General features: G+C 39.3%; 1 protein-coding gene across 1 annotated transcript in view; it reads right to left on the bottom strand.

The window, feature by feature from the left end:
- The window catches only part of ACSS3 (acyl-CoA synthetase short-chain family member 3), a 165,062-nt gene extending 137,984 nt beyond the window's left edge, over positions 1-27,078 (bottom strand). The window contains exon 1 of the mRNA XM_013963698.2: positions 26,673-27,078. Coding sequence (XP_013819152.1) covers positions 26,673-26,980 — 308 coding nt within the window. The 5' untranslated portion in view covers positions 26,981-27,078. The remainder of the gene's footprint in view (positions 1-26,672) is intronic.

The following is a 27,616-nucleotide window of genomic DNA, read 5'->3' as shown; positions in this document are numbered from 1 at the left end:
AACAGTCTCTTCTCCTCGCCTCTTCTGTTAAAAATATTTGTCTCTTCCTCTCGCCTTCATTTTCGCCAGTGGAGAGTACTTCCCCTGACTTTGGGGCCATCCATGTGACTTGCTCTGGCTAATCAGCAGACAAGAGGCGTGCACTTACTTGAAAGCACTTGGCACAGCAGATATAATCAGGCTGGCTCTCCTGCTCCTCTACCCTATCCTGGAGAAGAGCCTCCAGGCATTCCTGCCGCCTCCTCTTCAGCCTGGAGCCCGGAATGAATATTTGCAGGTAGAAGCAGAACCCGAAAGAAGCAAGGAGCCCAACTCAGCCAGATAGATGTCTGAGAGCAACAGTCCCAGTCATGCCCATCCCATGACAACCTACAGATTAACTGATGAATAAGCATCTTCTGACTCAGATTTTTGTGGAGATATGAAGCTTAATTATGGCCATAATTAACTAACACATCAAGAAAAAAAGTAAAAACTGTTTACTCAGGCTCCTCATTAGGCCTCTGCTTACACTGACTAGAGTAAGAGGGACCTTCTTACCACTGAGCTAGGGTCAAAGTGCAGGCTCCCACTAGGCTTCCATTACATCATCCTGCCAATCCAGGGGGAATGGCACCTCACTAAGACTCCCCACATGGACTCCACTGTCACTGCCAGGGCCAAGAGCCTCCTTACCTCTTTATCTCGGCTGTGATGGAAGTTCCAATTCCTGATAAAACCTTCTCTGATACCGCTAGGGAAGTTGGTAATGTTTAGGGCACCCTTGATACAGCCTCGCAAAGTGGAAGTCTAGATTCTTCACCATCTTTTCACTGATGAGGACAGGATGGGGATCCCCGTTTGCCATACTGTTTGACTGGATTAGGGTGGTGACTGTCCAAAGATGTCCTGTCTTGGCAGGCTGCCCTTCCCTACCCCCTTTTTATTTTGGGCGTAGGGGGAGGGATCCAAAGAGAAAATTTGCTGGAACATTTTTTCTACATCCATTGGCATTTCTGAATTGCCACCTTCTCCAGCGCTCAGTCTAGGACATATAAGCAAAAAAGAAAACTTGGGGAATTCAAGTGTCATGCCATTTCTCCGGTCCCAAATATGAGCTGATCTGGTTTCTTCTCTTTTCCTTTCAGAGTCTTCTTATGTGTGTTTTATACGTAATGTCCTATGTTTTTAGCTATATTTAACGAAATGAATAGGAAAAAGTACATTTTGTCCACCTTGTCATGAAAGTCTCTAAGTAATATTTATTAATAGCTTACTCTAGACCAATATTTCATGTGTATAAAGTCATCTAATCAAAAAACAACCTTAGGGACCCTTGTGCACTGTTAGTCGGAATTGGTTCAGCCACTATGAAAAACAGTATGGAGGCACCTCAAAAAATTAAAAACAGAACTACCATAAAATCTAGCAATTCCATTTCTTGGTGTTTACCAGAAGAAAATAAAAGCATTAATTCAAAACGATATATACACCCTTATGTCCGCTTTAGCATTATTTACAATAGCAAAGATATAGATGGCACCCAAAATTCACCTATACCGAAAGAACTTTGTGTTGTTTTGTTTTCCAATTATTCGCAGATTTTGGGTGGCTTAAAATTTAAATTATTTGCACACTAGCATTTTCTTTTTTAAGGATGCCCTTAGATAAATTTAAAGAATTTTAAGGTTCCCTTTGGGACAGACAGGAAAGAAATTCAAATAGAAGGAAAGGCCTGCAAGCAATAATAAGCAAGAACTGTTGAACGGAGTGACATGTTGGCGTGGCTCCAGAGGTGGTTACAGGTAATGAATATAGTGCTATAAACTGGCTAAACTTAAGGGCTGGATTACTGTGGATAACGGGACCAAGTGACCTGCAAAAGGCCTCACAGCTCAAAGATCTGATTACTCTACTATTACAAGATTTCATTTCATTTCAAATCAAATCATTTCAGTAAAGATCAATTGGATGCCTTCCATGTGCTGTCTCTTCACTACCCCTTCTAAAAATTTATGAGAAGATTTTAAATGGTTTGTCAGCCCAGATTACAAAAATCAGTAATGCTCACTGTAGAAAACCCAGAAAATACACTTTTGAGTATTTTCTTTTATTTTTTCTACCTGTAAATATTTTGCCTCTGTTTAAAAACACATTGTAAGTTTTTTCCAATGACCTGAAAAATTCTCAAAACATGTTTAATCAAGGTATTATATTCCATTCAATTGCTGTTCAATAATAGCTTCTCCAGCACTATTTAAGCACAAAGTTCCCTTGCATTGTGGCAAATTGCTTTTCACAATACTGTCATTATTTTAAATGATCCCAGGATGACGTTTCTTTTACGGAAATATTGGTCACATTGCTTTTTAATATATATGCCAACAAGATTCCTACAATCACACACACACACATACTTTCACACACCAAATGATCAAATTGCTTTCTGGACATGTTGAATCAATTTATATTACCATCAGCATTACCTGAAAGTTCATTTATCACACTACACTAAACACAGATTGTTCTCAATCTTCTTCAATTTTAGAAGTAAAAAATCATTTTAGTTTTGCTTTATGTGACTACTAGTATTAAACACAATGTCTTGCCAATTTTTAAATGCTCTTTATATAGGATACTGAATTTAAATCTAACACTTATAAATTATTTTCTCAATTTATTCACAAATTTCAATTTATGGTGTTTCCTAACAGAAAGATATTTTAAATTCATATGTCATCAAATAAATTCACAATTTTCCATCACAATTTCTCCTCTAAGATAATTCATATTACTCTCTTCTGATTTAATTTTTTTATACTGATGTCTTAAAGGTATTATTAACATATTTATATACATATATAATCTGTGTGTAAAATCTGTTATATATTTTAATGTTTATATTATGATATATAGGCCTCCCAGGTGGCACTACTGGTAAAGAACCTGCCTACCAGTGCAAGAGACATAACAGACTTGGGTTCGATCCCTGGGTCAGGAAGACTCCCTGGAGGAGGGCAAGGCAACCAACTCCAGTAGTCTTGCCTGGAGAATCCCATGGACAGAGGAGACTGGCAGGCTCCAGTCCATGGAGTCACAAAGAGTCAGACACGACTTAAATGATTTGTCACGCACTATATGTGTTTGTATATGTGTGTATATATATATTTTTTTTGATGTGGCAGTACAGTTAAATTTGTTTATTCATCAGCAATTTGCCAAGCATCATTTTTTTTTTACTAACCCTGTTTTTATTCATTTGTGATGCTCCAGTCTTCCAAAATGTATTAGTATTTCATGTATCACACAGAAACAGACATATATTTGTGTGTATGTACATATATCTATGGACATCAGAATCTGTATCAGGGATATACAGCCCCTAGACATAACCTCTGGAATGTTCTGCCAATACAGTCTTTGAATAGCTCTCTGTTTAAACTCAGTCAGATTTAATTCTGCTGTAAAAAGGAAAACACTTCATATTCTTTATCCTACGCAACCCCTGCCCTGAATTCCTTCTGCAGAAAATTGGAAGCAATCTGAAATTGCCATGTCTACCTGAATAAGAGAGAAAATATAAAACTGAAATAAAATTGAAATCAATATGGAACCCCTAGAAATGGTGCTACCACTAGATCAGAAAAGCGGAAAAATTTTTAATTTATAAACAGATAGGATCAATGACTGCTAAATCCAGAAATCACGAAAAACATGGCAGACCCATAGAATCTGTGACATTTTATATACTGCTAAGTTAAAAGAATAAAAAAGGAGGAGCAGAAAAATGTATACAGCCCTACCACAGAATACATTCATAAGGAACCTCTAAATACTAAGCAGGAAATACAAACACTTAACAGAAAACCTCTCTTTTAATAAAGCTCTGAAATAACTCCCAGATCAGAGGGAGGTAGGAGTAAACAATGGGTCATTGGTGTTTAGATGGAAAATTAATAATAATCAAACACACACTCACACATAAGCATCATGCAAAAGTTTACCTTCCTAGAGTCTTTCTGAAACAAGTATAATCTCTGCATGCATAACTGTCCTGAAGATTTAAGACCTGTAAAATAGGAACAACGCTCTACTTAACTTCCAAGAGGCCCAGAAACCCTGCATACCATTGCCACCTGGAAATTCCCTCTTCTCCCTGAAAAATTATCGAAAGGACTGTAGCAATCAAAACCTGCATCCACTGTGGAGTGAACATGGCTCCTTACTTGGATTTTGAAATGTTCTCCACTTAGCTACCTGCTGAACCTCACACTCAGATGAGCACGTTTGGGTGTATGTGCGTGTGTGTGTGTGCATGTGTGTGTACATTATGTGTTTATATGTGCATAAAATAGAAGACAAGATAGTCGAGGTGTGGGGAGGGTGGGGAGAGCATATTCTCAACATAACTAACAATAAGTATGTGTTAGTTGCTCAGTCGAGTCCAACTCTTTGGGACCCGATGGAGGGTAACCCGCCAGGCTCTTCTCTCCATGGAATCCTCCAGGCAAGAATACTGGAGTGGGTAACCATTCCCTTCTCCAGGGGATCTTCCCAACCCAGGGATCAAACCCAGGTCTCTTGCACTGCAAGCAGATTCTTTACCATCTGAGTTACCCAGGAAGCCCTAACTAACAAGGGGAAAGGTACATTTGCAACTTCAGTAATATTCAAAGTGTTCCTATTGAGTCAATAAGAAAAAAAAATTAAATCTAACAGGCAAAGAATTTCAGCACACTATCCACAGAGGAAAAATATGATAATAGCTAAAAAGCATAAAAATGGTACTCAGTCCTATAAACATCAGAAAAATGAACATTAAAACAATAATGAGAAGTCATTTTTCTACACTGAAAGTGAAAGTAAAGTCTCTCAGTTGTGTCTGACTCTTTGCGACTCCATGGACTGTAGGCCACCAGGCTCCTCCATCCATGGAATTTTCCAGGCGAGAGTACTGGAGTGGGGTGCCATTTCCTTCTCCAGGGGATCTTCCTGACCCAGGGATCTAACCTGGGTCTCCGGCATTGTGGGCAGATGCTTTACCGTCTGAGCCAACTGGTATAAAAAATATAGTATACACACTGTTGGTGATAGTAAAGAGAACTGGCATTCTCACATAAAGTAGGTGAGCAAGTAAATTAGTTCAACAAGTTAGGAATATGCATACACACACACACACACACACACACACACACATATACAAAATGTACTTTTAACATAGCCATAGCAAGTTGCTTACATGTTCATCTCTGTGTTGCATAAAAGCACAAGGAGTCTAGAAAAATGGACAGGAAAATATTACCAGTGGTAAACTCTGCGTAAAAGAAAGCTGAGGGACAGAATGGAGAAGGGATAGTCTATATTTTTATATGATAAATACTTCCTGTGTTATTTAATTTTCATGAGCATGTATTTATATGTTGAATAGATGATTTAAATATATTTAAATAACTTTAAATGCTTTGTCTAGATGGCTTTTCTCCTGATCTGACTGAATCAACTCTGTAATCAGCATAGCTACCATTAGTGAAAAATTTTATAATAAAAACATCTTTTTAAAATATTCTTCTGGTAAAAACATGAAGCATTTCTTACATATATGATAACATCTAAACTCAGTTTTAAGAAACCAAAACTTGGGCCATAAAAATTTTGTTCTTTTTATTTTTTTTTTTTTCACCAGAATTAACCTCAAGCAGCTGAAGAGTCAACAATAAATAGCTAGATAGAACCTTCAAATCACATAGAGAGGTCTGTCATAAATTTGTGATCATTATTCCTGCTGTCCACTATGATTTTGGCTGTCCTCATTCCAAGCACTTGTAGGACTGCACTTTCATATCCACTTGAAATGAAGTATAACCGGGTGGCTTGCTGTGGCCCATGAAATGGCAACAGAGGTAATATACGGAGCCTTCAAGAGCAAATGCACGCTGACAACTTCGCCTCCTCCCCGCCACAAGGATACTCCAAATGGCAACTGCACCATCAGCCTATATCCCTGAGTTAGGATGGATGACATGGAGCAAATCTCCTGGGTAACCCAAAATAAACCTGTAATACGAGTGAGATACACCTGGGCTATTTTAAAATACAGAGATTTGAGGGCTGTTTATTCCTGCAGGATGACTTAATCTATCCTGATACAAGTCTTAAGATCTATACACTTTCACAAATTCAAACTAGCTTTAAAAATTGTCCTATTTTATAATTTAAGAGCCAAAGGAATGAATTCTAGGACAAACAAAATGGGAGGAAATCTCAGCTAGTGTAATTCTGTAGCAGTAATGTTAGATTCCTTGAAAAGAAGTCAGAGAAATATTATCAGTGTCTGAGCTCACAAAGGCAGGACTAAGGGGGGCTCTGGAAAGAAGAAACATCTTGAAATTCCTTCTAGATTTCCTAAAGATAATTTACTACTTTTCTTTGCCTCTTTCTCATCAACCCCTGCTTGCTTATATCTGGAATAAAATCTTAGACTTAGCTCTTCGAAAAAAATCTGCCTTGAGTTGCACCTTCTGTTTCTTCACTTCCGCTTACTCTGAGTCTTCCCTGTCTGTTCTAATAGCTGATTCTAGCCAATGGTGTATTTGACTTCAGCTTTTTCATCATATGAGTTAGACTGAAGTGTGAACTTGGCCCACACAGTGGGCAAGGTTGCTGAACGTGGATGGATGTCTGAAATTTTCTTCCGAAGCAGGGAGCCTAACAAGTTCCATGGTCTTGATCTCTTGAAGCCAGAAAGAGCTAGTGGCAAATGTGTACATGATTCTTCTGTTCCCATCAGTTCTCATCACCACCACCCTTCCCTCTGTTTGAAGGCTAACTTTTCCTTTTTAAGGATGTATTTATTACACTGATCTTCAAACATTACAAAAGGAAAACGAAACTCTGACACTCAAAAAAAAATAAAGATCCTTGTTTCAGAAGGGGAAATTGATAGAAATTTATTCTGTGAATCTGATTATCCAGTAATGAAAAGTTAAATCAGTAAAGTCTAAAAATGTTCCTCTCAATTCTACCACTGCCTCCCATGCCAAGACTAAAATTTAATAAAGCAATGCTTTATTAACAGGGTGGCCTATGAAACACTTTCACAAACTGCAATATTTCAGTTTCCATGAAATAACTATTGAAAGCTTCCTCCAGCAAAACCATATTTAGTGGTGACAACGTTGTAACCCTCTCTATATACTCAGCTACTGATTTCTCTACTCTGTAAATTTTCATTACTAAATAACTGGAAAGTCTAACTTATAATTTACCTTCTGATGTGAGCTGTCTTCCTTGGATCAAATTATAATTTCCTTCTTTGAAGATCTATTTGGGTCTTCATTTCATCATAGTTTCAGGGGAAAAAAAGAAACTCCAAGCTCTTTTTCAAAAATTAAATAAACCAGAAGCAACATACTGAAAACAACTTGATGATGGTGAATACATTTAGTTATCTGTATACTAAAATACTAAATCTATAAACTAAAATAATAATAAACATATAATCTTTGTAATAATTCATTATTTTATAAGAAGACTATAGCAGATTACAGTCTCCACTATTAACTGTCAATAATACTTTTAAAACATTTTTCTATTCAACAAATTTAACAATAAATAATTTGCTGTTGATTAGCTGAGACTGTGAAGGAAGGGGAAATAATGTAACTGGGTACATGTTCTCTACTCTGAAAGGCAGACTAATTTGCAATAACTACATTAAGAAGCAAAATGTGGCAAATTTTCTGACAGAAGTACAAACTAAGTATGATGAAACACAGCAAAAAGAGATTAATTCCAACCACGGATATGTGTAAGGAGTGGTGGATATTGAAATGAATGTAGTAAGCCTGGGCTTTAAAGTCAAAAGACCAGAGTTCAAATTTCAGACATGTCGTTTACAAGTTGCATGAATGCAGACATATTAATGTATCTAAGTCTTTCTTCAATCACCTATGAAACTAGAAAAATAAAATGAAAACCAACTATGTAGCCCTTACTGTATATTAACATAATACTATGAGCATTTAATACAAATTATTTAATTCTCCCAAACATTTTATGTGTATACTAATATCCTCACTTTACAGATGAGGAAACTGAGGTACACAGAGCTTATGCGGCCTATGTCAGGTCCATAGTGGAGTCCGACAAGCTGGAACTGGATGGCAGGATGTCACACCCTGGGTCACAAACACTATTCTATGTGGATGAGTTAATATGAGAGAAATCTAAATCCACCATGAGCACAATTTTATACACATTTCATTGCCCCCTTTCAATAACCCTATGAGGTGATTACCATCACTGCATACATTGACAAATGATGATCTGACTTTGATGAATTATGAAAGAACAGTTCTGTGGCAATGGGTGCAAAGAACTGCAGCAGGACACAGGAGAGAGGTCTGATGAGATTTTTTGCAGTAATCAAGTATTGTGATGATAAAGATGGAAAGGAAGGAGAGATCTGAGAAATATAGAAGAATGAATAGAAAACGTTTTAGGAAGTGAAACCAGGGCTCGACAAGGGTCAGCAAATTCTGGCCACATGCCAGATCTGGCCCAACACTTCTTTGTATAAATAAAGCTTTACTGAAAACAGTCACACTTAGTTGTTGATATATTTCCTGTAGCTGCTTTTATTTGACAACAGAGGAATTAAGTGGTTGCAATGAAGCCTATCTAGCGTGAAAAGCCAAATATTTACCATTTTGCCCCTTAAAGAAAAGCTCTGCCAATCTTTACTCCAGAGAAGCCCTGTCCAACAGAAATTTCTGTGATGATGGAACTGTACTATATCTTCACTGCTCAACAGAATAGCCACCAGCCACACACTTGTGCTGGCTAAATTTAAACTAATTAAAACACAAATTTAAAATGTAGTTCCTCAGTCACACTCACCACCTTTCAAATACTCAATAGCCATATTAGCTATGTAAATTAAATTTTTATTTAATTCAAACTAAGCTAAACAAATTTCAATAACCACATGTGGCTATAGGCTACCATCCTGGACAACAGAGCCATGGGGAATTTCAGAGGTAGAGATGGTCCCCAGAGTCAAATACTAAAGAGAGATCAAACAAGCTAAGGACTTGAAGTCAATACGTAGAGTTAAGCAACAAATTGACACTGATGAATATTTGGAAGAGGAATTTGGGTCGAGTGATGAGGCCTGAGGTCACCTTTCAGTGGACGCAGGAGTGTAAGGGAAAAGAGGACTTGGAAAACAGACAACAAGGCAAGACTTTATGATGTGAAGAGAAGTTTCTCTTTATTTATGCCGATCTTTCAGCTGGATTGTATTCAAAGAGAAGGGCAAAACGTGAAGGTAGCTGAGGGGAGGAGGACAGAACACTAGTGGAAATACTGTTTGTTTTTTAATGGCACTGGCAAGTGGGAAAGTGAAAAACAGGGCAAAGTTCAGGTTCTGTTTTACAAGTGCATCAATGCTGCTGAAGGAAGAGATGTGTGTTTGCGGTGGGAGCATAACAAGAGCTAAGGCAAGAAAGACCAGTGGAAGCCTTACCTTAAAAGCCTTGAATACCCTGTCAAGGAAGGGGAGGCCTTTTTTTTTTTCAAATTTTCATTGTTCCATTTATTATACAGTATTTAAAGTTACATGTTTTTTTTTTAATTTTTTTTAGTTTTTTATTTTTTAAATTTTAAAATCTTTAATTCTTACATGCGTTCCCAAACATGAACCCCCCTCCCACCTCCCTCCCCATAACATCTCTCTGGGTTATCAAGGGGAGGCCTTTTAAAGGGAATGCCCTGTTCAGAATGGGATTTCAGGTCACACTGGGAGGCAAACAAGGAAAGATAATCAGTTCGGATCTATTGACTAGCCTAGAAAATCACAGGAAGTAAAAAAAAGGTGGGGGAAGTGTAGAAACAAATCAAAGGAGCTTGAAGTAGGAAGAAGGGTGGATCAAAGAAAACTTAGGTTTTATCATCTCTGGGTATAAGGTTTATGTTCTCTTTAAGGGAGACCTGAAATAAAAAAGAAAAATAAATACTTTTTGAAGTAAGAGAAGGAATAGCATTTTGTTAATCACCAATAATGGGCCAGGTTCTGAGTCTGGTCATTTAAACTGAGTTTGGTAAAGCATTTAATCCATATACTATCCCTTGAGAAAGACAATATTATATCCGTCTTACAGATGAGTAATGAGGCTTAAAGAAGTCAAAGAGCTTCCCAGAATTATCAAACTAACACATTGCACTAGAACCCTGTACTTTCCGACGCCAGCGAAAATGTGATGAATTTCCAACTTTCCATGTCTGTGTGCTAATTTGAGTAATTCTTGTACTCTCACTAGACACCATTTCCTATGGGCACAGGCTTTGTGCTAGCTCATTAATGTGAAGTCACTCAGTCGTGTCCAACTCTTTGTGACCCCATAGACTGTAGCCCACCAGGCTTCTCAGTCCATGGGATTTTCCAGGCAAGAGTACTGGAGTGGGGTGCCATTTCTTTCTCCAGGGGATCTTCCCAAGCCAGGGATAGAACCCAGGTCTCCCACATTGCAGGCAGACGCTTTACCCTCTGAGCCAGATTAATGGCATATTACAAATGCTCAAGTATTATTTTTAAATTAATGCTGCAAGTGTAAATGAATGTATATTGAAATAGCACTCTTCTGACACATTAGCACAAATAAGAATAAGGGTCTCATGAGGTAACTGCTCAGCAAAAACAATGACTAGCCCAAAAGACTACTATTGGACACAGAGAAGGCTTTAAGCATTTTTAAGAGGGCATCATATTGCTTTTCTCACACTGTGACATCTCATCTAAGTTACAGGTACTTGGCCTTGAACAGTATCAACTGACTGTTCCAGGAAACCCTCCAAATTGGGTAATTGCTTACTTGGGGCAGCATAATAACCTCATGCTCATTTAACCACTAGGGATATTGTGTTTGTAAAAGAAGCTGGAAAGCACAGCTCTCTATAGGACAATATTTTAACAGAGAAACCTAACATAAAGTGAGAGGTGCTCTTTAGCCCTATTGATAATTTCCACACTAGTAAATACACTCAGAACCTGGCCCCAGCTTACCAGCTTTCACCACGAACTGTCCCATCTCAGCATGAAAGGACATGAAATAATGATCTGCACCCCTCCCAGATCATCTCGGATTAAAACAGAGAGAACTGCCAGTAGTGAGAAATGCAACCAACAGGAAAAAAGAGTAAAAAGAAAGGCTTTCAAGAAATCAATACCTGTTATCTGAACTGGATCCACTGTCAATAGACAGAAAAGGCATGAATGAGTGATCCTAAAGAGCCCTAGGTTGTGAGTCATGCCTGGCAGCTAAATTCAAAGCAGAAGATGAGGACACAGTTTTATCTTGCTTGTTTTATTTTTATTCTAGAGGAACTGCAGGAAAAATGAAGAATTGAAGCAAAAGGGAGTAGGATTCAACTCAATTCAAAAAAGGAAAAGCTAAAATCATAATTAAGTTAAAGGTCAAATGTAAAAGTTAAGATCAAGACATTAAAATTTCAAAGCATAAATTTATTAAAATCTAAACATAATCCTCAATAAATATATATTTAAAAGTACATTCTAAAGGAAAGTTAACTTTATCAGTCAGCCCTTTTTAAGAGAACTACTTTAGGGCACTCAGGAGCAGTGGTCCTCAGTCAACCAACTCAGAAACAGATCATGATGAGCTCATAAGGAACAGACCTGCAAATCAGAGCAGGTTCCTGGAAAACCAGACCTACAGACCAGGATGTGTATGGAGACCTTAAGCAGGTAACCCTGAAATCTCCGAACCATCCAGAGAATCAGAGCAGGCTGAAGAGGGTGCACACTCCCCAATGCCAACCTGTATCTGATAGAAGAAAGAGAAGATTCCTTTTAGCATTTAATCCTGATGAGAATGATGATGACTTGATAAAGAACGTGATGACATGATGAAAAAGGAAAGGATAGAGAGAGAGAGAGCAACCCCAGCACCACGCAAGGGAAGAAAAAGCCAATTTGATGACACGGTGTTATTTTGCTCCGGTTTTCACGCATTGGAGAAGGAACTGGCAACCTACTCCACCGTTTTTGCCTGGAGAATTCCAGGGACAGGGGAACCTGGTGGGCTGCCGTCTATGGGGTCGCACAGAGTCGGACATGACTGAAGCAACTTAGCAGCAGCAGGGAGAAATGGGAAGAAGAGAAGGGGAAAACAGAGGATTGAAACTAATGTGCTCTACACCTGAGGACTTCAGGGCTGTATTTTTTTCTTCATTCACATTACGTCTTCATCGTAGCTATCCATTTCTTTCTCGTTAAGGCTATAACTCGGGCAGAATGACACTGCAATGTTCTGAGGAAACTGTCCTCTACAGCTGAGGTTCCCAGAAGGCAGACACCACATTTATTAACTCATTCTACACACTTAGCTCATGTCCAGAGACATGGTCTATACAAGCTCTTATTAAAGAGGAAGAATACAATCAATCATTTTAGAATGTCTAAAAAGAACTTTTCTTCCCATTGAGACTTCTAAATTATTCTGAGATTGTTTCTATAAAGACTATATAATTGGGGGAGATACACAGGGAGCATCAATTTTATTTTTATTTCTTAAAATAAAATGATCTGAAACAAATGTGACATTGTTAAGATCTTAAAACACCCAATGTTCAGTCCACTAATTATCTTTATTTACCCTCTAAATATCTCATAAGGAAAAAGGCTGTGGAGCCTTACTCACAATATTTATTAATATTTTTGGAGAAAAATTTTGACAATACATATCAGAAAGCGCATAATTCCTCTTTGACTCAGAAATCTAAGAATTCATCTGCAAGAAGGAAGGAAAGAAATAGAGACAGATGGACAGTCAGACACAGAGACACAGAGATCTTTAGAATGCTGTCTCCAAAGAAGAAAGTAAAGAGAAACCACCTCAAAATCAACAGGGAGGGATTGTGAAAAAAATAATTTTACATTCACCCAGTATGTTTAAATATTCTGCATGCATTAAAACCACGGAATAGAGGAATAGAGGTATGAAAAAAAAACACAACTTACTCCAACTGGGAAAATAAGCTATCAAATAATATGAACAGTATAACTCTATAATTCTATTTTTCTATAAGAAAAATAGTAGAGACCTAGAGAGTCAAACAAACTGACAAACAGAAATAGATACTAGATTTTTTAAAAGCACAACACATACAAAAAAAAAAAAAAAAAAACCCTGGTGAATCTGAGTAAGTTGGTTGGTCAAGTTAATTGTATTGAACCAATGCCAATTTTGTTTTGATAATTTACTATAGTCATGTAAGGTGTTACCATTGGAGGAAGCTAAGTGATGGGTATAAATGACCTCGTACTATTTTTGCAACTTCTTATGAGTCTATAATTATTCCAAAATAAAAACTTAAAAAGAAAATGAAACACTGAAGGGAAATATACCAACTATATCAAGATATATATGAGATTAGATATTGAACTATAATTGATATTCCATCTATTCTGGCTTTCCTGAGTTTACACAATTAAAATTTTAAATAACACTGCATCTTTCTGAGGGGAAAAAAAGCATAAGCCTAAATTTCAGTCAGAATTACTTTTGAATAAGAAATGTCAATGAAAAATAATTCAAAATCTATGTCTCAAACCAAGGCTTTTGGATGATAAAATCTCTGCTCTTTCAATTAAACCCCACTGTGGATCACAATAAACTGTGGAAAATTCTGAAAGAGATGGGAATACCAGACCACCTGACCTGCCTCTTGAGAAATCTGTATGCAGGTCAGGAAGCAACAGTTAGAACTGGACATGGAACAACAGACTGGTTCCAAATAGGAAAAGGAGTCCGTCAAGGCTGTATATTGTCACCCTGCTTATTTAACTTATATGCAGAGTACATCATGAGAAACGTTGGACTGGAAGAAACACAAGCTGGAATCAAGATTGCTGGGAGAAATATCAATAACCTCAGATAAGCAGATGACACCACCCTTATGGCAGAAAGTGAAGAGGAACTCAAAAGCCTCTTGATGAAAGTGAAGGAGGAGAGTGAAAAAGTTGGCTTAAAGCTCAACATTCAGAAAACCAAGATCATGGCATCTGGTCCCATCACTTCATGGGAAATGGGGAAACGGTGGAAACATTGTCAGATTCTATTTTGGGGGGCTCCAAAATCACTGCAGATGGTGATTGCCTCCATGAAATTAAAAGATGTTTACTCTTTGGAAGAAAAGTTATGACCAACCTAGATAGCATATTCAAAAGCAGAGACATTACTTTACCGACTAAGGTCTGTCTAGTCAAGGCTATGGTTTTTCCAGTGGTCATGTATGGATGTGAGAGTTGGACTGTGAAGAAGGCTGAGCGCCGAAGAATTGATGCTTTTGAACTGTGGTGTTGAAGACTCTTGAGAGTCCCTTGCACTGCAAGGAGATCCAACCAATCCATTCTGAAGGAGATCAGTCCTGGGATTTCTTTGGAAGGAATGATGCTACAGCTGAAACTCCAGTACTTTGGCCACCTCATGCAAAGAGTTGACTCACTGGAAAAGACTCTGATGCTGGGAGGGATTGGGGGCAGGAGGAGAAGGGGACAACAGAGGATGAGATGGCTGGATGGCATCACTGACTCGATGGACGTGAGTCTGAGTGAACTCCGAGAGTTGGTGATGGACAGGGAGGCCTGGCGTGCTGCGATTCATGGGGTCGCAAAGAGTTGGACACGACTGAGTGACTGAACTGAACTGAAATCTCTTCCAATTTTCCACCTTCACTCTTGCCAAAACAACCTTAACACACAGCCGGAAACTAAAGCCAACTTAACCAACCAGATACAATTGAGTGTAAATTAAAACATGAAGAAAAGTAGACAAAATTTTTATTGTTTTCCCCTAGTCTTATCCTCAAAATAATCTAACAACAAGGTCACAAACTGTCTTTGCTCCATCCTTGCCAGTTCCCTCACTGTCTACATATAATATCATAGATTAAACATTTTCCATTCACATTTCGTTAATTTGAAACTTGAATGCAGTGTAGCCTGCTCAATTATCCAAGAGTTCATTATCTAGCTGATGCTAACCAAGCCCATTATTTCTCTTTATTCTTTTTGTGTTACTTGTCTTTTCCTGACTTTCCTGGGTGTTAGTACTTCTAGCAGAAAATAAGAAGCTATACAAAGGGATAAATTTAAAATTGGTTGATTATTTTATGTATCAAAGGATTTATTAGTTAGAAAATGGCCACGATTCACCATAATGTGAGCCTGTATATTCTAGTTACTCACACCTCAGTGGTCAAAGGTAATTCAGAGTAGACTTGATTGCAAAATAAAGCAAATTTTATTACCCGTATTTTCAGAAAATAACTCGATAGTCCATATCACTCATGATTATTCTCCTTTTATTAAATAGGAAAATGAAAGCTATCTTATTACAAGCAAAAACACTTTTTTCCTTTGATGTATGAAATCACTCCTCAACGTTATACTCTACTTGGACTCTTCTTCAGCACCTGAAACAGTGCCTGGCCTAGATGAGCTTTCAGTAAACATTTAATGAGTGAACAATAGAAAGAAAGGAAGAATAAATGAAGAACAAATAGATTAAGAATGAATAAGTTCTAGAACCAAAAAAACTCCACTTTTATAACAGGTCAGCAACCATGTCACAAAAAAACTATGGTAAGGAATATTACTGGTGCTATTCTTACTGTAATATATTTGTGTTCTATAATGCTTTAACACACTCATAAACACACTCACATATGTGCATTCACACACACTCAAGTATTTAAGATGCCCCTCACCCATTTCACCTGCACCCAACTCCATCTCCTCTGACAACCACCAATCTGTTCTCAGCATCTGTGAGCCTGGTTTTTGTTTTGTTTTGTTGTTTGTTATGGTTTTTAGAATTTACATATAAGTAAGATCAGGGCTTCCCTCGTGGCTTAGTGGTCAATAATCTACCTGCAATGCAGAAGACATGGGTTTGATCCCTGGGACAGGAAGATCCCCTGGAGGAGGAAATGGCTACCCAGTTCCAATATTCTTGCCTAGGAAATCCCATGGACAGAGGAGCCTGATGGGCTACAGTTCATGGGGTCTCAAAGAGTCAGACATGATTTCGTGACTCAACAACATAAGTAAGATTACACGGTATTTGTCTTTTATTACTTTTAAACAGTGAGTTTTCTTTGTTTATCTGCTAATATGTTTACTAAATAAGGTGACTAAACCAGGACAATCTGGTAAAATGACATTGATACAACTCTTAAACCTGAAGCAGTTTGACAGACATATACAAGGTCAGGTGCATTCCACGGTGGAGACAGCAAAGATGACGGAGACCTGACCCCTGCCCTCTGTCACCTAGCTGTGATCTTTGAAGCTACTGGTAAAGGAAAAGTATCAGTGGAGGATGAGCTTACCTGATGGATGTATAGTGACTAAATGCAAATGGGAATTGAGCATTCTTTGCCAAACTAGCTTAAAGGGAAATAAGATTCAAGGTGATAGGCCTTTTAGGAAAGAACCATTTACCAAGAAGACAGGTATAAGCTGACTCTGGGAAAAGAGTGAAGATTTAAATTCCACTAAAATGAGAGAAGAAAATAGAAGACACATAGAAACACAGGTGACAGATGAGAGAAAGGAAGTTACATCTCTGATTAAAAAAACTTTTTAATTCAAACATTGCCCTCATTCCTTTGTACGGTCCAGGTACAGTCACGTGACAAGCAGGCAAAAGAAGTTTTAGAGAGTGTAGTCACAGTTCATTACAGAAATGGGGCTCTTACGGTGTGACCCAATGGGTGTGAAAAATTAAGTCTACCACTATATGACAAGTCATTTAGTCGCTCTGTCCTTCAGTTTACACAGTCATAAAAATGCATTATATGTATCTCATAGGGTGTCAGACGGATTCAAAGTATACAGATAGTATTAGCATAGAGTCTGACTCAGCTCAAGCGCGCCATAGTGACCTGCTGTATTGCCACGATTGTTACTACTGTTATTATCATTATTGAAATGCATTCCTCAGTCTTAAAGAAAAGAATGAGTAACTCAGTCATGTGCTAGAGGACAATCGTGTGTGTTTTCTTCTCAATCTATTACAGACTCTTCAGATATGGCTGTGGCTCATCCCTTAGACACTCAAAGGAAGATTTAACATTTTTAGATCATTTGTTCCCTAACATTTGGCAACACCTATGGAATAACACAGGTTAGTGAGAGAGCCCACAGTTCATGGTCCTTGTACTGGATTTCAAAAATAAGATATTCATGTTAGAAACAAGAGAGATGGATGCAATGTGATTCCTTGGGAAAAAAACTCATCTCTGCACTTAACATGTGTTATGTATCAAGGTCTGTCCACCTGCATTAGGATCAAGATGGAAAGCAATGGAAGCAAAACAGCAAAGCATATTATACTTGAATGCATTTTTTAAAAAAGTAATCAAAACAAACAACTTCCATAATTACAAACATATAACAAGTCCTATTATTTTTTCCTGAGAAGTTGGAAGAAAGGAAATTTTTCAAGTACTCATAATTAGATGAATTAATTAGGCTATTTATCACATGTTCTCATAAAAATAATACTAAAGCACACTACAAACAATGAATAATAATGTGGTCATTAGATTTTCCTTAAGATAGAAAACCAACTTAGCATTCTTAAGAGAAGGGATTAACATTGCTTTCTACTGTCCAGGAAACATTTCTAAAGTAGGTAACAATTAATATAAAGTCCCTCTCCCACCACTTTTAGGACGATTGTATACATTTTAAATATTTCACATAAAACATACAGTTTATTTCTTCAAAGAACATCAGTCTATCATTCTAACTAAAATAGAGATATTTTCCAAATGTTTCTGAGATATAAAGCCAGATTTTTTAAGTTACTTTTAGTGGTTTCAGTGGAGAAGGGGTAAGAAAAAAAAAGCTAAAATTAACTAAGACAATTATTATGGAAGCAATATAATGTAGTGTATATTTAGAGTACAGACGCTAAATTCAACCTGTACTGTGCTGTGCTACCTTCTGTGTTTAGCCATATCCAACTCTTTGAGACCCATGGACTACGGCCCACCAGGATCCGCTGTCCATGGGATTTCCCAGGCAAGAATACTGGAGTGGGTTGCCATTTTCTTTTCCAAGGGATCTGCCCCAACCCAGGGACTGAATCTGAAATCTCCTTCATTGGCAGGCAGATTCTCTCCCACTGAGCCACCTAGGCAGCCCAAATTCAGACGGCCCGGGTTCAAATCCTACATCTGCTACTTATTAGTTTTATATGTTTAGGCAAGTTTTCTTAAACTCTCTGTATGTTCATTTCCATACACACTAAACAAGAGTAAAAGGTCCCCTACCTCACAGGGTTGTTAGAAACATTAACAAAATTCAAGTACTTAGTATTCTATCTGGCTCATAGTACAGATACCATAAGCCTAGCTGTTTTCACTATATGCTGGACACTTTCATTCAAAAAGTTCTATGTTATTATTATATGTTATTAATATATACATTAATGATTTCACAATCAATAAAATAGGCTGGATTACACACAGTAACAATAGCAAATACTCAGTAACTTGAAACAATGTTTATTCCTCACTCATGCACCCTTAGTGAGGCTTCAGTTGGACTTCCCAAAGAACCATCACCTACGCCTTTGTTCCCCAGGCTATACATGCTTCCACAGCTCTGACTGACAGGCAGGACTAAGGACTGAAGCACTAGCCACTAATTCTTTCCCAGGAAGTGACACTCCTTTCTCTGGCTGCCTTAGCCAAAGCTAATCCCATAACCACCCTTGGGAGGGGAAGCTGGACCCTCCTGTGGGCTCAGAAGTAGAGAGCAGACACTGCTGAACAGCAATACTCACCACGGTCCACACTTTGGTACAGTAAACTGCTCAAGGAATGGGGACCTAAGTTTTAACCCAGACATCAATTTTTTTTTTCTCCACTAATAACAATCCTCAACACCTTTTCCCCTACCCACATTTTTACCCAAGGGGAAAATGATAGCATATTGTACAAATTTGCATCAGTAACAGTGGCAAACTTCATTCAGCCTTGATTAAGCAGGGAGAGTTGGGAGCAAGGAAATGTCAGGGCAATTGTGGATTAGAAAAGCACTTAATTCACAACTGAGAATCAGTGAAACTAAAAATTTTAAAAAGTGGAGAGAAAGCAAAGAGATTAGTGCAAAAGTAGACTTTTCTAAGTTTCAGTGCTTTCGCTTACAGTTATTTATGCAAACAGTCAATAATAATGATTTTACGTCCCTTTGACTACTAAATTTTTTATCATTTTATTGTACTACTTTTTTTGCACAGATATCTGTATTGATCATGTCTACAGAGCATTCTTCCTTTTCCCCTAATCTTCCCAAATTTCTTTTACTTAACTAATGTCACTTGGGAGAGACATCTCAAAAATTATACTCGGGAAATGCTATTCTAACATCAAAACCTGGAGAAGGTATTCCTCTTGCCTAGAGTTCTCTCTTAAGTCAAGACCTACAGACTTTAGATGCTTTTATCCCACTTAGAGCAACTAATATTTTAAATCAGTAAAATTCACTACTTACCTAAAAGTTATAAATCGAACTCTATCCTCTAACATAGTTGCCTGATCTGTTTTCAGCTATTCTAAGACTTTCAGCTGGACGATTTCAAACTGGAAATTTTTAAACTTCGATTTTCCTAGGTAAGAATAATACTTCTCCTTTCTATGCATTGTCCCTTACCTCATTTGGCCATAATGCCAACAAAAGTACATATAATTCATAGCTTTTATAAGTTCTCTAACCACATGGTTTACATGAAGAATATAAGTTTTTCAGATGTGTTTCCTAAAACTGTAAAGAGGTTATTACATTCACATACGTTATCACAAATATTCATTAGCCTCCCACATGTTTCTCTCACAAATTTTACACAATAGAAAGAAATGATTCCACCTTCACAGAGTCACTGCTTAAGTGGAAATTCTTTAAAAAAAAAAAAAAGGAGAAGAACAAGGAATGATGCGGGGAAGAAGGGGAGGGAAAGGGGAAAATGAAAAAAAGGAGGAGTTGGAGGGGGAAAAGGAGAACACGAAGAGAAAAATAACTTCAACTACTGGATTTTTTCCTCAACTAATAGTATATGGCATGAACAAAGGAAAAAGTAAGCCACCTTCCAGGAGGTACTAAGACTGTGGACTTTACCCCACACTTGGTAGAAGATTGGTCACAGCTGATTGAATGTCCATTGTGCATTGATTGTGCCATTTGTCAGGCAATCCATCCTTGCTTATGTAATCACAGCATTCCAGTAGTTCACTCTGTTCTGTCCTGAACTTTCAGCAGCATGACAGACTGAGAAAATTAGATACAGCACAGCACCAAGCTGTTGACCTTCAGAATATAAAATAAAGCCCATCTTTTTAAATTGGTCTTTCTTGATGAGTCTATCTGAGGGAGAATATTGCTAACAGGCCATTTTTCATGCTCACCATGTACCTTCATAAAATATTTTTTCATTTCTAAAAAATGATAATTTAAAATTTAAGTGTATCTGTACTGTGCACAATATTATGAATAAATTCATTTCATTTAGAGTTTGTCAGAAGGGATACATTTTTTTCATCCCAAGATAAAACTCTCACCTTTCAACCAGAAGTAAATACACTGATAAATATGAAGGAAATTTTGTTAGAGAAAAGAAAGAGAGGGAGGGAGGCTGAATTTCCAAGACAGCTTAATGTGGCTAATTGTTTGCCAAAGAATCAAAATTCAGTAGAGGAATAAATGACTTTCTGAGTATATAAAATCCACATTATATTTTCCTTATTGGTTTTCCTTTGAAAGAATGTCAGACTCAGAAAAGTTGCAAGTAAAAGATAAAGAACTTTTTTCCCTCTGAACCACTTACTGACAGGTCTGAAACCCCAGAATAATTTAACAAATCAACAAATATTAGTTCTTTCATCTTTTTTTTTAACTGTCTCTTTATCTCCCATTAAATGCTTAGATATCTAGCTCATGTAAATCTGTTAAGTAGCTTTTTATTCCATCTTTTAGACTTTTCCATTTTGTTTTTTCCATGAACTTCTGGCATCTAAAGAAAACAACAGATAAGAAACCTCACAAAGTTCAACTTGTAAAAACAAGGAGTCCTGTTAATGAGGAACAGGTTTCAAAATAAGCAAAATTCCCTTCATTCCTATTTCACAGATTTCTTCACTTCTTCCTTTAAACAAGAGATGCTCTTAAAGGGGGAGGTGGGGAAAGGAAAGATAACGAGGAAACTTCTTTTCAGGTAACCCAGACACGTCCATTGTCCAATATGTTCCTGGACTGTTTTTGCCTACCACCAGTTCCCTCTGTATTTTGGGATCCTGGTTTTGGCCTTCACTTCTCCACTGACATCACATTATTAAAAATCACTGAAGATTTCTGCGTCAAAACTGTTATGTTTCAGTCCTCAATAGCCTCAAAACTTCTCTAGAGCCCTTGACCACTATTGACCTTCCCTGTTTTTATCTCTTCTCTCCCTCTTACTCCATGGCACCAAAATATTCTGCTCTTCCTTATCCTACTTCTCTGAATAAGCCTCCTCCACTCTCACAGGTTTTCCCCCCTCTTCTATTTATCCTCCCAGTTCAGTTTTCAGTATTTTATTCATTCTCTGTCTCTCTAAGTTGCTCTCTCTCCCCCAACTCAACATTCACCAAACTTTAGCTCTCATGTATTTACAAATGTCAATCAAACCTATAATCCTATAAGCTCTTGCCAAGTCTTCAATTATCTTTAATTCACAATCAGTTCCTCCACCTGGGTATATGAGTCAAATTCTCAGGTTTATCATAACGTCTTGCTTCCCTACACCCCACCTGGTGATCATTATGTCTAATTTCACCTGGGACAGCAGCTACTCAGTTCCAGCCAAGCGTTGCCAAGCGAAAATGCTGACCAAGCGCTGACAGTTAATCTGCTTTTTTTCAAAAGAAGCCCCCCAAGACTGAATCATTAAAGGAAATTTAAACTTTAGATGAAATCCTCCAATGTTTAAATACTGACAAATACTTCAAAAACAGACAAACAAAACCCAGCACCTAGGTCACACAAAACCTATCTGCAGACTTACAGACAGGTTGTGACGTACAGCCTAAAAAGTAAATGCAAATGTGTGAGCTTGCTCTTCCAAGCCTTCCAAAACCATCCTGAAACTACCTTCTGGAGTACCTGTAACTCCAAAATAACCACTACAAGCCAACTGATCCATTCTGACCTACAAGCATATTTGGTGCTTTCTCTCCTCTATGCCTCTGTCATGTTTGGTTTGCACACAAAAGTTTTTCTTTTGCACACAAAACGTGTTTTTCTCCCTCTCTAAATCCTGCTTTAAGATTGAGCCCAAATGCTACCATTTCTCTGAAAACTTTCTGGTCCACACCAGCTTCTGGGAATCTCTCTTCCATATTTCAAAAACATCAGTAACTAGTACTGTGTGTCAGGTACAGTCCTAGACACTTTATGCTCCCAGCCACCTCTATAATCCTAAGAAATTGATACTATCGTTACTCTTATTTTTACCAATACGGATACTGAAGCGTATCCAAAGTAAGTGGCAGAGCTGGGGTTGAACCCAGACATTTCTTGCTCCAGTGCAGAAAGAAGAGTAGGAAGTTCAAGTTCTGATCATCCACTATGGGACCTGTTTGTGCCAGGAAAAAAATTTTAAATCCTTAACATGACTCACCAGACCATTCACAATATGGCTTTCTCCTTCTGTTTCTTAATTATTACCTTCCAAGTCAGCCTTCTTTCAGTTCCTAGAAATTATTGAGCTACTTCATACCGCATGACCTTTTCATGTGCTGTTCTCTTTGTGTGGAATGTTCCCTCCTCCTTCTGAGTCTAATCCCTACACATTGTAATCTCAGTTTAACCATCATTTCTTCAAGACTCCTACCACGATCCTTCCAGAAAAGATTATGGTAAATCCCCTTATTATTTCATAGCATTCACTACAACTCTACAGAAATAGTTTTGTAATAATTTACTGTATGTCTCCCATCTCTTTCATCATTTTCTTTGTACTATACACACAATGAGTGAATAATTGATATCTTTAACACTTATAAGCCATTTTAAGACTTGAAGACTTAAACAACCTTTATAGCTAGTCAGAAACTGAGATCTTGCATGTTAAAAAAAAAAAGTACCTACACAATTTCCATTGTAGATATGTTAGCCAAGGAGAAATCACGTTCTAATCATCTGTATTTAGACTTTCCCTTTTTGGCTCATGGTCACTGTTAATACACATTAAATTCTAAATCAAACAGTATGTGAGAGTCTGATCATTGAATGTTGTTTAAATATAAATAAACTAAAATAGGACTGCAATATTTCCAGAGAAAGGGATAATTAATGACCCAGACCAAAAAAAATTAACCACAGTGCATAATGCAAAAGAGAATTGCCTAATTCTTCAGAGAGGGGTAGCTGGATTTCTCTTTCAGGAAAGGCAGTAGGATGTCTAATTCATCAGGAGAAAACAACCAAAACATCCATTCTGCGGTCCCAGGACTAGAGAAATTACTAGGGGTTCTAATTGCTTCACCGTATATTCAGTTCTCCACTGAAGTGTCTCTAATAAAGACTTTATTCTCCCCAAAGCTAGGCACCAACAATGTGAATGAACCAACAAACTATGAGGAAAGGTAATTCTTCACACGTTCCTAGAGCACCTACATGAATTGGTTTTTCAAAGATCTCAGAGATTACAGTCCCAGAAATCTATTTTACAGGGCTATTCACTACAATGGCAGGTCCCTAATGTATCGCCCTCAAAGCCTTCTATTCCATGCTCATACTACTGCTTATGTAAACTGCTAATGAGTACTTTATGCCACCGTGAAAGCTAATATGCATTACTATTTATGCGCTGGGGCTTTTGGTAGGCCTGTAGCTTCAGAGGGGAGTTTGCTTCCATGAAAAATAAACAGACAAGCGTACAATGAGGAAAAATCCGTCCAACTTCTGGGAAACCATGGGGCTTCAGTGATCTTGACTACACACCTATTGTCAGCTCCACCTCGAAGAGAATAGCTAGCTGTAGCAACCCTTCCCATTGGGGGTCAACATCTCCCTTCCCCAGATCCCAGCTTCAAAAAGTAAGCAAAGCACCTTCATATCAAACTGTGCCTGTATCCACTTGCCACCTCCCAAGACACGCAGAATCAAAAATCATCAAGTCTATATATCCTGTTACCTATCACTTTTTAAATTCATATGTCTGTTCTGCCCTAGAATACAGCGATATAAAGCAGCGAGGGGGCAGGGGGGCGGGTGGACATTTGCCCTGACCTTGAGTCTACCTTTGCAGAAAAATGTTAACCAACGAAGAATATCTGCAAACAGGATTCAGACTGAAACCATTTTCTGAATGGAGTTTCAGACTGGATGGATGGTCTCCTACGTCTACCTGCTTTTCTCCAACTCTGCTCTGCCCACCAAACTCATCAGCAAGATTGAATCACACTGCTAAAACAAATACAGACTCAAAGACTTATCTGTTATTCACTTTGATCTGCTGGGCTGCTATAAAACAGGTACAGCCACGTGATTCCAAGAGTACAAAGATGAAGAATTTGGATACAATATTATCAAATACCGTGACCTACAGTGTACTGAATTTTTGAAAATACATACAAAGACCCTTTGGCCAAAAACCTCTTTAAAGGTAGACATTTAAACCTCTTTAGACATTTTATGCCTACAATTTTTAAAAATTCAGGCAAGCAACTAGAAATTAAGAAGAGAAAAAAACATAGAGGGAAAATCTCCAGATCTTAAAGGTCGATTTGATGGACATTTTGAGTTCCACATGGTCTGTACTCCCTTGAGGCCTCCCCAACTTCAATTAATCCTCTAGAAACCTGTTCTTTGCACTGTCCCTGCCACTACCTTAGGTCTGGCCCTCACTGGTTTTTACTTGGAGTATCCCAGTGATTTCTTGAGTTTTCCGCACAGTTTTATGGGATGGTGGTCACATAAGTAATTCCAGTTCCATACTTTTTGACAGATATATGGACACAGAACTTTGAGAACACATTCTTAGGTGAGACAATAATCTCTGTGTTTTGATCTTCCCAGATCTAGACATTTCCTGCTCTTAAATAACTGTGGAATGAGAGTGCAAAGATACCTATTCTTACTCCAACATTTATAGGGTCTATTTCTTTTAAGACTTGGTCTTAATCCTTTACTAAAGTAATCTTACTAGTTACACATTTATATATGACAAAACTGAAGAACAGAGAGATTAAGCAACTTGCCTATGAACACACAGCCAGTAACTATAAGAGCCAGAACTCAAACACAAAATTCTGGCCCCAGAGACCAGGCTGTTAACCATCATGACACCTCCCCACCCTCTCGCCACATGTATACCAAGTGCTTGATTCGCTGACGGGTACATGAGAGAGGATCAATCAAACACTACTGGAAAACCTGAACTGGATGGGGAAATGTGCTAGACTCTAAAGGTAAAACCACGTAAACAGCTCCGAACAATCAAGAGGGGGCAGAGCGTGGTGGTGACAGAGAAGTCTCTGGTTGAGAGGCCATTCTCCCTTCCAGACTCCTACTCCCAACAAGAAGATACTCATCGAATACAAACCTGGCATGTCATTCTCCCATTTCACTGCTGGGGACTTGGAAATGGTGGTGGGAAACCCCACTGCAGTGTTTTGCAGACTTTTTTAGAGAAAACATCTCTCCCTCAGGGCTGGCTGAGGAAAGCAACCACACTCTTAAGGGCTAGGCACAGGGCCCAAAGAGCAGCCGCAACTCTTGAGTCCTCCTGTGTGATTCACCCTCAAGAATCTGACAAGTTTGGCATTTATTCGACAAGTGTATCTTTTGTTTGTTGTAACACAAAAACAATGTTTATAACTACTTACAATCGTAACTCTAAACGAAAAAAAAAAAAAAAACCACCTTTATTCCTACCACGATTTCTAGCACCTTCTAGGTAGGTATACTACCTATTCTCTCTGGAAAACACTGCAGCTTCATACACAGGATAGGGCTGTGGACCCGATCCCAGCTACTTGGCTGTGATGCATAAATCCTTCCCCAAACCAACCCCTGACTCACCAGTCCCCTTTCCCACCAACACAACTATTCCCAGCCACATCAACAGTCAAATTTCAACCTGTGTTCCACCTCCTGGACTTTAAGAACTGGGGCCTTGTCAACTCTGAGAGGACATATCCATTTTTCCAATCTGTACTTCGGTGTGATCTGACTGAAGTCTTTCACCAACTCTCCTCCTCCCCACAGTGTGAGAATACTTAGAAACCCTTAGTTCATCACTCTGCTTGCACCTGTTTCCGTGGTTACTTCCCTTTCCAGACTGTGGGTCTCTGGGGGGCTGGCTCTTGCTCAACTAAGCAGAGCCTGGCCATACAGGTAAATTTCTGGTCTACAGGAACCAGGGTTCTCACCCTAGGTAACCGAATCCCTCAAGACAAAGCAAGAGAGCTTGACTTATAAAGTTAAAATTAAACACGGATTTAAAAGGTGTGATCACACCTCCAGTCTCATCCTCTTTTCCCAAAAGAACTCCAGGTTCCGATGCAGAGGACGTCGAGCCTGGACGCCCAAAAGAGATGGGGGTGGGCGCAAAATCACTCACCAACTGGTGGAAGGCGAATGTCTGTTCTCCAGCGTCTTGGTCCAGGGCTTGTACCAGCTGATCTGCTCCGCGGCTTTGCCCCAGAACCTCTCGGGGTCGGTCACCGAGGCCGCGAAGTGGGTCTTGTACTCCGCGCCGCCCGAGGACAGCGCCCTGCAGCCCCGGCCCCCGAGAGCGCCCCGCGGGCCGGGGGCCACGTACGCCCGGCGGGCCGGGCCGGCTCCGCGCGCGGGAGAGGACGCGGGCAGGGACCCGCCGAGGCCCCCTGCGCCGGTGACTTTGCGACACTGCAGCCAAGACGGCTTCATCGCTGCCGGCGGGATCGCCCCTTCCTCCCCAGCTCCTTGCAGGCTCCGCCGCGCACCACCCGTGGGGCGCTCGCGACTTCCTGGGGCCCCAAGGAGAGCAGGCGGGAGGCGGGAGAAAACCCCGAGGTGTGCCCAGGGCCCTGGGACTTTGGAAGGCACCACCAGAGTCGCCGGGAAAAACCGACCTGGAGCGGCGGGGGGAAGCTGGAGAGGGGGCGCGGAGGCGGGGACTGGTGGGGGTCCCCGCGTCGCGGAGAGAAGCCCGGAGCGTCCGCAGCCCCGCGGCCCCGCCGGGAGGGGCGCCCCCGCCCCCGCCCCGACGCAGCAGGGCCCCTAAGGCGCGGACCGCCGGCCCGGCCCCGCGTTTTCCAGCAAACAAGTCGTGTGCAGCTGCTCGGGGTCGGTCTCCGAGAACCCGCGGCAGGAGCCGCCTCACCCCGGGCGGCAGGAGCCGTCGGCCGAGCCGAGCTCTGCGGCCCTGGGGCCCCTGAAGTCGCAGGGTGTTTTTATTTACTTCTTTTGAAAACAAAGCTCCATCCCCGGCCACTTAGAAAACAAGTGGCTCCGGGGCGAGGGCGGCTCCAGGATTTCCTGACAGCTGAGAGAGGAGGAGGAGAGGGAGGTTGCCCAACCGAA

Source organism: Capra hircus, chromosome 5, assembly GCF_001704415.2.
Source record: "Capra hircus breed San Clemente chromosome 5, ASM170441v1, whole genome shotgun sequence".
In the NCBI taxonomy this organism is placed as follows: Eukaryota; Metazoa; Chordata; class Mammalia; order Artiodactyla; family Bovidae; genus Capra; species Capra hircus.
Note: the sequence above shows the minus strand (reverse complement) of the source record. Positions and strands in the feature narration are given on the sequence as shown.